We start from the raw sequence: 10595 nt of genomic DNA on the forward strand, positions 1-10595 counted from the left end.
TTGATTGTTTACGTAACTTATAAAATAAAAACTAAATTACTCAATGAATTACAATCTTAACAACAAACACAACTTTTAAAAGTCACCTCCTTTAGAAAATGAACACGTGCAATGTACGTAGAGAAAAATCTATATTGGATAAATAATTGGTATTTTATATATTATTTTATCTCAGAATAAAATAAAATTGACTTTAATTTTGAATCTTCCAAACCAAAAAATTAATTTAGATTTACGGAATAGATGTTAATTCAAATTAATATGATTTATATGAGGGTCTTAATCATCTTTCTGTTTCATTATTAAAATATTAGAAGTGTTTTGCATTAAGGAGATTACTTTTAAAAAGTGTGTTTGTTGTTAAGATTGTAACTCATTAGGTAGTTTTGTTTTTCTTTTATAAGTTACGTAAACAATCAATAATAAATAACTTAAAAAATAAAATTTTGAAGTGATAAAGAGTCATTATATGATTATTGATACAAGAATATTAGGATTTCAACAAAGTTTTGCATAAAGGAACTTTGAAAATGATGAAAAGTGTTGAAATGATTGACTTAGTGATTTTTAATCCTTATTTATCTTTGAGATTAATGGTCAATTACTTAGCACTTTTTTCTGCAAGTTACCGTCAATTATTTTTAATTTCATTTTAGATTTTTCTTTCTCCATTTGATTCACATGTGCTATTTTACTATCTCAAAATATGATTAAGTTATACTTACTTGCATTGCATGTGGTTCTCTCTAGTGTGTGTGTGTGTGTGTATATATATATATATATATATATATATCCTTACCATTAACATATGACCTGCTTAAATTTGATCATTAATTCAAAATATATAACTATACATGTCCCTACGTGAGGATGGAATTAATGCTTTAAATTTAGAATTAGAAAAAAAAATTAGTTAAAATTTTAAACTATATATTTTTTTCAATTATAATTTCAAAGCACATGCAGCATTTCAACGATTGTAACCTACGAGATTTATTGTGAAGCAGGTTTCTTGCAAGATGGTTCAAAACCATTTGACCACATAAATAAGAATCAATGTGCATCGTTTACAAGAAACAAGTGAAACCATAATGCCAACACTCATCTCCCTCACAGATGAAACAGGCACTCACTACTGCTAAAAATATATATATATATATATAGCATCACAGTATCAGAATGTTTATAGGATCAGATCAGACTCTCATACAAAGTATGTCTGAGCTCATACACCGTATCACCTCTTGAACTCTCTTTAATTCTCCAACCATAGTAACTACTTGCCCTAATTATGTAGGACTATCGGGTACCTTGTCCACAGTTTCAACAGGAACAACTGGAATTGAGTCCCACCATTCTCTTAACCGCCGATTCCCCTGTTCATTTTCAATATACTTCCCCAGCTTTGAAGTCATTATGAAACAATACACCGCGAGAGCCAAAAGGATGAACTTGAATGGAACCACAGCCAACAAGATTGCTAAGCCAGTCATTGACATCATCACCATATTGGCATGCTGTGATCAAGAACAAACAGTTGTGAAATATTTAACCAATTGTGGCAGAGCATGAGAGAGCTTTTTTTCATCTTAAGCAAAAGCCTGAAAAAGGTACGCTATATTCAACAAGAGTAATGTGTACTTTAACAAATAAAAGTCCGGCAAAATTCATGATGATCTCCGTTGGTTGCAAATTGGAACATTTTGCCCGTGTGTGGTTGCTCCTGTCAACTCTTTGGCAGTTCAATTACACTTTATTATGTTTTGCTCAATTGTTTCTACTACAAAATATTAGTGAGAGGTGTCAGTTAGTTAAGTGAAGTACCTTGGGTGCCCTCGAGATCAATATCGAATAGATTTTCAGTATCGTAATGTTCGCTATCTGCATCATGTCCTGTACAGTCCTTAATCCATGTTGTGCCGATACTATACTCTCCATTGTCGTCTTGTTCGAACCAGTGCACACAACTACCTTGTTCCACTTGTCATGCATCCTTCTTCGTCTTGCCTGAACCATCTTAAACACCACCCAGAGTAAGAAAACTGCCAATGCCTTGCCAACCCATTCCCTACATCACCAGCACAATGTTAATTATGCTCTAGAATTTGTGCATGAATTTGGCAATCAGCAGAGATAGGTAAGCAAATAAGTTTTTCTTCGAGTAGTGAGACAAAGTAAGAACAGATACAGCAAACAAACTTACTTGTAAAAAACTAACACAGTTGTGGCAACTGCAATGAGGGTGGTTGATGGTCTTTCCCATGTAAAGACTTCTTTAAACCAAGGTAATACATCTTTAAGTGGTCTTAGAAGTTCCTACAAAAAAAAAAGAAAAAGAAACAAAACAAAAAAAGAAAAGAAAAGGATTTAAGTGGAAAAAAGAAAAAGAAGTTATTGAATAAGAAGGGTGATGCCATGCAGCCTTAGAGCACAAGGCTCCCCCTATTGTGGGGTCTGGAGAGGGTCAAATGTACATAGCCTTACCTCCATATGGAGAGGCTGTTTTCGGTTTTTAATCCGTGACTTCTAGGTTACAATGGAGCAACCTTACCATTGCGCCAAGGCCACCCTATGTCCTCAAAGTTCATACAAACTCATTATGGCATGCCACATCACAGTAACAATGGCATGCCATCATTTTGCTTAGAATTAAGATAGTTTGAATTGATTATTTGTTAAATACTCCAGTAATATTGATAATAAAGCACTCGAGAACTCTAGTGTTTTTTTCCTTTTTCTTTCTTTTCTGGGAACGAGTATCATGATCAGATTCACCTTAGTACACCATTGGTGAATTGAGAATGAAAAATGAAAGACAGTACCATAAAATGGACCTTTTGGCCCAGGAACACGTTTTGTGTCAGCATCTTACCATAAGAACAGCGGCACTCTCACCAATTCCATCCTCTCTCAGCCTCTCGGCAGTAGCTCTGGCAACACCAAATTCTTTTGCTTCCTCTCTGGATTGATTAATAGCACTCTCCAGTGACGAGAGATTGTCAACTTGGCCTCCCACAGGTTTACTTTCCTCGTCCACTTCTTTTACTTCAATATTTGAAGCACATTGTTGGAGACTATTCAGAGACCTTAAAATTGAGCTAGCACTGCATGGATGTCCACTATTAACCTTCTTTAAACTCTCAGCAAGTTCCTCCAATACGTAATCCCCCTTTGGCAACTCATCAAACAAGGCAAAGATCAAGAAATTTTTTGGAATAGGCGGCGATATTCTAAGCATTTCTCTAGCGGCATGGAGCCTTACAATCCCCAGTATAGTCCTTGCATGCATCTCCCATGCTTGTATCTGAGATTTCACCTCAAACTTGGATAAGAATTTGTGCAATAATATAACCTCCTTGATAAGAGCAAGCCAATGATCACGTCTTGTAGAGCTTGTCATCTCCGGGAACTCCAATACAACAGGCTCTTGCCTAGAAAATTGAGCAAAAAGAGTCAATTATAAGCAAGACAGTTGCAAAAAAATGCTAAAGACAACCCATTCTTGATGTAGGTTTGTAGCAAATAGTTTGTCTAGACAAGGATGCCGACCAGGGCATGTTCTATTTAACTATTTATCACTCTTTAAGATTCAACGCTGCAAGTGCTAATCCAATAATTGCACCAAGCAACTGGAAGATGCCTTCACCTATCTGTTGAATTGTGCTCTTTTTACTCCTGTCCCAAAATAAGTGCTCCTCTTTCCATTATTGGGATGTTCCAAAATGCAATTAGTGTACTACTTTAATTTTGATGTAAAAAATTGAAACTTTCCTAGCGTATACTTGGATTTAAAAATCTTTTCCTAGTTAACAATGTGCATATTAAATTTAATCAAGAAGGCAAAGTTTTGAAAATTTTCAAAGAAATCTCCATAAAAAGTTGAAATCCACATAAGGAACAAATATTTTGGAATGCAAAAAGGTTGTTTCCTAGCACCACTGTAGCAATAATGGTTACCTCTCACCATGCACTGGCCTCTCACTTATTAAAGCATGCTAATTCATACTTTTGGTTCATAGGTAACCTACTTGTTGGTTTTTAGGATGGTTAGCGACATGTATATATATCCTGCACATTATCTGGGCAACATCAATGTAAGACCCCAATAAGTGAAAAGCCAATTGATGTCAAGCACAGACGCCCTTTGCCCTATAATGATGATGATGATGGGATGCCAATGACAATGATTATGATTCCACATGTAATTAGTACTATCCTCATATAGCAACAACAACAATAGCAATGATAATAATTCTACATATGAGCAAGTATTCTTACAACTCAGAGGACTCGTAGACTATAGCTTTGTCGAAAAGGGGAGCACCAAAAGGTCCCGTGGCTGCTGGTTTCACACTCTGCTCAATGTTCTTTGAAAGATCAAGCTTAAGTGCATCGTCATAAGATATGACTCCCGAAGCCTCAAAGTAGATGGCGTAATTGGTCAGTGTAAGCCTACCTAAAAATACCACCTTTACAATGAGGATAATCCCAAGGGTCAATCATTCGAAAGGATAGAAGTATGAAGAACTTCAATTTTTCATGAAGCTGAAGAGCATGTAGTTCAGTTGATAGTAGTAAAGACGAACCAGGCCAATTTGTTCCTCCAATATGACGCACTACTCTCTGTGTGCTTGCAGTTCCCTCCACGTGCAGTATAAACTCATCATCCGCGAACTCAACACCTTTTGGAGTTGCTTGCTTTTGCAGATGTTTTATGCATCTGTTCAGATATTAATAATAATAATAATAAACAATAATAAAATAAAAGGAAGAACTAATCAAAGAGCTCGTTCAAAATCATGCACAAAAGATGCAGTCTGATTTGTTTCTACGAGGCAATGATTGAGATGGCCAGGCAGATTTATTTCACTTGTATCAAAATATTGCCATTGACACGTTTGACACTGCCATGACATATCATTTCTAGGGGATAAGTAGGGAATTATATATTTATCTTTTTGCAATACTGGATCAAGTTATAAATTCAACACATGAGATAAAAGGGAAAAAAAAAAGAGGACAGGATGCCACAACTCATTGGTGAAGAGAAAGAGAGAGGGAAGGGGTCTCGAGTCTCTTTTGAGATACTATTGATGCTACCGCCATCTATTTGTCCAACCAACCAGCTGACTGCTCCAACTTCCAAAACAAAGGCTTGGATGAGAACTCTAGCATACCATTCAGCTTTAAATGGATCAATTCAACTGAATCCTTGTCCGACCACTTCCAAAATTGTGTCTGAAGTGCCCAAAACAATATTTTAGTCATTTTTCAGCTGCTAGGCTTTCACCACCTCTTTGACCTGAAACTAATTCTTTTTCCTTTGTAGATATCCCTACTTCATCCATTCAATAATTCATACCCTTTTCTACAGCATTATAATTGGTAAGAACGATTTTTTCAAAGATGGAAGTAAAAGTAAGACTAGATGAATTACTTGTCAATTTCTTTCAAGAATTTATCATAAGCAGGGAAATGGAGCCTGTAAGCTGTAGCTGCAGTAAGAGCTTCGAAAGTAAATCTTCCATTGACAACATCTGCAATTAATGGAACCAGTATTCCCAACCACACAAATGCATCTTCTCCAACACCTGGCTCGTGATCAACCTACCAACATAACATTACTTGTTACTGCACAAAAAATAAGTAAATAAAATAAAATAAAATGAGAATTAATGTGGAAGTCTTACAATCGATATCGAAAGCAGCAACAACATTATTTTGTGTCAGTTTTATCTTTTTTAAATTTACTAGTCTTTATGACATCACACTCAATAAATCCTAAAGGCTGATGTTCAGCTAGAGCATTGCCCAGATGGTTGGAAGAAATGGGAACTTACAAGGAGTGGCATGATATCTGAATAGAAAAGAGGGATCTCGTCTTGTTCTTGAGTTGCATTTGTAGGTGTCTTCTTCCTCTCCTCTTTCTCCTTTGCCACACTCTCCTGCAGATCAAAATAAGATATATATAGAAAATGATAATTTTAGAATCAAAGTAAAACATAAATAAAATTCAAAAAAGGACAACTCCAAATTATAGTGAAAAAGCAAGTACCTTATCACCATTCCTATGTCTTATTTAACAATAATGAAAGTCTTTTGTAGAAATGATACTAAATTACAACAAACTCCAAAAGAAACTACTACTTTCCCTGATTGTATAGCAGCTTGGGAATCCTATATGCGCCCCATTAAGTTATCCCAAATCAGGTGTGTAGAACAATCTCTCCTACATTGTACACCGTATGGGCCTCAAAATTTCCTAATATTACTGATATTAAGGCAAGTACAATCAAATAGACAAGTTGTTAGCTCTTCTGCAAAAGCAATTGAAGCCTAACGGAATCGTATTTGACAAATCACAAGCATTTATTTCCTCTTCCTTCCTCTCTCTTGCCAGCTTGTTCCTTCTACAAAGCTAATTCTCTAATTCTATGCAAGAGTAAAGTGTAGCACTGGATTAGTTGATATGTTTGTTATGAAGTGAATGCCTGCACAAACCTATGCCAAATACTATACATTTGTAGAGGAGAAAGCCAAATTTGGAAAAATAAGTTCCATCTAATTTTGATTTTCCATTGGTCCTATTTTATGATTTTCCAATGACAGAAAATAGCAAGGAAAAATGAGAAGAAAATAACAATCCGATGTTTCTTAACCATGGCATGCACCCAACAGTGAGAGAATTGCTTGAGCATGCCATCTACAATGAACTTCAATGGCAACAACAACATCAACAAAATTATTCAATACTTCATTTCTTACTCAAGTTACACTAGAATTCCCAGAAAAATATTTAAGCTTACCAAAAAAGGCCTTTAGTGCCTTTAGCAACCCTCTTGTCCCTTACTACTAAAGCTTCAGTATTATTTGAACTACCCAACGAGGAATTACGGCCATATCATGTTTTCTAATCATTTCCGCAACAGCTGCATCTTACTTTGTTACATCTTAAAGTCTTTACTAGCCTATTATAGGTTGGCAATATCCCGTGAATGCCTTGTTTCATTATTCAATCATCATGAGATTTTCGATTAGGTTCTCCCAATGCATCTTCCACCAAAGCTAGCGTCTTTTTTCTCTCAACAAGTTGTAAGCTTCTTACACAAACAAGTCATGATTCATGACCTGCTAAATAAAAAGATGGTATAACAGCAATCCATCAAACACCTTGCACTCAATCAAGTTCAGTGCAAAGCAACCCGGTTACTGTAATCAAGATGCCAAAAAGACAAAGGATCTTGTGCAACAATAAACTACAAAAGTGGGAAATTATAAAAAGTTAACCTGCAAATTTGTTCAACAGAGAACTATGTAGTTTGGCAGCTGCCCTATTTATATTCACAGGCAATCATACAAGACATTCCACCATGAAAATTTGATAAATTCATAACAAAGAAGAACCCTTTCTAAATATAGAAACACCCTACTACTGATCTGTAAACAATTTTGTCACCACTTCCATCATGATCTCGCAACAATTCATTTACTACCGATCTTATGTTCGCAGGAACAGTTAGAAAGAACCAAGAAATCAAGAGCTGGTACTCTAACCTGTGAAAGTGTAAAACAAGTGATGCTATCCAAAGCCTATCCCATCCCTCATTCCCACTCTGAACCTCTCTAGGGCAGCTAATGCACAAAAAAAAAAAAAAAAAAAAAATTAAAAATAAATAAATAAATAATTTGTTGAATCAAGTCAAAAGGTACTCTCATATATTAGTATTTAGTGTACGGTAACTAATATACTTGATCCATGCAATCTCAATGTCGGCCGATACGGCGAACTATGGCTCTAACAAGTGGTATGACAATCTACTACACTTTTCATGATCCGTCCTACACACATCTACTTCAATAAGTAATTTAAGAGACTATATTTCCCTAATTGCAAAAGATGAAAATTCACCCAAGGCATCCTAAGTATACCCATTCTTATTATGCTCCAAATATTTTATTTATTTATTTATTATTATTTTCATTTCGAAAGTTCAAGCAAGCGTGCACATGCACAATATTGACCTTAGAAGGATGGAACACTCAAACTTCCAACTTTCTAGGATCATATCATCCCGCTTAATGCCCATTGATAATGTGGACCCATATATTGTTATTACAAAATGTGTCTAATGTTTACGGTACATATACTCATATAGCTGCATTGTTACTCTTTATTGGATATGGGAATCCTATCACATAAATTTATTATCAACCTTAGTGGATTACCTGAATTTAGTTAAATCCTTGATTATGAGGCTAAAAAATGAACCCACTTTATAAATTATTTAAAAAACAACCCACCTTCAGAATTTATTGATCGACTTCCATTCAAATACAGTAGACATGGTTCTGGTGCTGTTTAATTGCGTGAAAAATAAAAATAAAAATAAAAATAAAAATTGTGACACTGACAGTGCATCAAAAGCAAACTCTAATTAAGCACCCATTTTTAACACACTAAAACATGGAAATAATAATAATACTAATAAGGGACAATTGTGCACCTGGTATGAGTGTTCATCATCAGAACTGGGCGTCTCCCAAGCGAGCATCATATCAAAGGTGAAACGACTAAAAGACCCATCATCAATGGTTTCGTTGATGCTACAACACATGTCATTAAGAGCCTTTGCGCAGCAATAATCCACCAATTTCCTCGAGTATTCACCATTTTTGGGTTTCCTTTCTCTCTCAAATTCCTCCACCAATGCATCAACACATGTATCTAGCTTCCTATCAAAATTTAAAAATACATTTTCTAAGACAAATTAATTTTGTTATGGTTAGTAAAACCTTTATAAATTACCAAAATTATATATACACGCGATTCATATCGAGATCATGAAAAACAACATAACATGCTATGTGCACACATATAAATATATATATATATATATATATATATTAATTACTGGGCACATCTCTGAAGAACGTCGTTAGCAAGGGTTGACAGATTTTTATTCTTATTCATCATAATCGCGTGATATGATTGAGAGAGTTGTGAGCAGAGTGGATGAGAGCTCCTTTTTGTACGAGGAATGCATCGGATGTGTTGCTCGCAAAGACTGCCACGTGGAGGCCATGCAACACTTTGGTGCATGCCCACGGATCGAGGTATTCCCGTTGGAGGCTGGCTGGGCTTTTTTTATATAAGCCGGCATAATTTGTTGCCGTTAAGTTTTTCACGGCGTCAAAACTTTAATATTCCAACATTTCATTAATGTAAAAAAAAAAAAAAATTCAAACTTTTAATTTTTATATTTATTTATATTTTCTTAGTGTACTCACACAAATATGTCTTTACTAAAGTTGGAACCCATAACCATTTTTTGAATAGTAAGAATCTACTATTGCTCGGGCACAGACCTGTTAATTTTTAAATTATTTTTAGCACAGTAATATGAATTATATGATTTTGAAAACATGCAAATTCTCAGTACAGGAGGTGATCCTAAGTCTTTATTAGAGAGTCTTCGAAATTGGGAGCAATTCCCCACCCATCACAGATCTGGTGCCGTGTATAAAAAAAATCTAGTCAATAATTGTAATTATGGTACGGTGTATAGAAAAGCTTGAAAGTTGTAGTTCCTAATTTCCTATATAAAAATGCAATTTTTTCTCACCATATACTGTTAGACAGTAATGATTTTATTAATCTATGTTTGTTATATAGACTCTTTAAAAACTGTTAAGTATTGACGTTTTCTTTAATTTTAGTGATGGCAAAGTCAAAATTTTGTAAATATGTAATAAAAAAAAATGCAAAATTAGTTGTAATAATAGCAAAAAGAAAAAAATTCAGTGGAATCAATTGCCCCACCCGTCACATATCCTGGTCAAGCAGTGAAGCTTTGTTTGGATGCTTAAGAGAGAAAAGAAAAAAAAAAAAATAGCATTAGTTATGAGAAATGATATATAGCAATTAATCTCTATTTATGTTTGGATTAAAATATAAAAAAAAAAGAAGAAGAAGAAGATAGTATTCCAGTTTGGATATGATAAAGGGAAGAAAAGAAGAGAAATAATAACAATCAAATTACTATCACATCCTTTAAAATAGATGAAATATGAGTGGAATAATAATTTTCTCTCTTTAATTGTTGAGGGTAGTTTTGAAATTATGAAAATCCTCCTTAAACACCATCCTTTCTCTCCTTATCTTTTCAATTTTTGAGAGATAGAAAATGAGGGATAAGGAGGGATAATAGCTTCCTATCCTTTCTTTTCTCTCATTTCAACCAACCCAAACACAATTTGTACTATCATTTCTTTTATTTTCCTCCAAATCTCTCAATCCAATCATACCCTTATTGCTCAAAAATTGATACAGGATACATGTGCGACATTTTTTTATTGAACATGTACTTTAAAGCACATTTAATTATTCAGTTATATTTTATTACTTCTTCTATTTTAAATAGAGTGTCATATTTGAGGAATAATGATTGTTGTGAGTTACAGTTCTCCAAATATGACAATTTTTTTTTACTTTAAAATAAATTAAATTCTATATTTAATATTTTATTACATAAAAATATTATTTTACTGTAAAAAAATAAAATAAATATTCGTGACACAAGTGCCCCAAGTCCATG

At 34.2% G+C, this 10595-nt stretch overlaps 1 protein-coding gene across 1 annotated transcript; it reads right to left on the reverse strand.

The window, feature by feature from the left end:
* Window positions 1-1017: 1017 nt before the first annotated feature.
* Window positions 1018-8974, reverse strand: LOC132289214 (uncharacterized). The gene is made up of 10 exons (XM_059789941.1): window positions 8913-8974; window positions 8505-8733; window positions 5841-5945; window positions 5438-5607; window positions 4587-4720; window positions 4279-4456; window positions 2873-3431; window positions 2204-2316; window positions 1825-2068; window positions 1018-1517 (listed from the first exon to the last, which is right to left on the reverse strand). The coding sequence occupies exons 1-10, from the start codon at window positions 8972-8974 to the stop codon at window positions 1290-1292; spliced, it is 2022 nt and encodes a 673-aa protein (XP_059645924.1). The 3' UTR covers window positions 1018-1289.
* Window positions 8975-10595: the final 1621 nt, after the last annotated feature.

The sequence above is a fragment of the Cornus florida genome, unplaced genomic scaffold (genome assembly GCF_030987335.1).
Source record: "Cornus florida cultivar Cherokee Brave unplaced genomic scaffold, ASM3098733v1 CherokeeBrave_3.0.0_Hap2_Chr02, whole genome shotgun sequence".
Lineage (NCBI taxonomy): Eukaryota > Viridiplantae > Streptophyta > Magnoliopsida > Cornales > Cornaceae > Cornus > Cornus florida.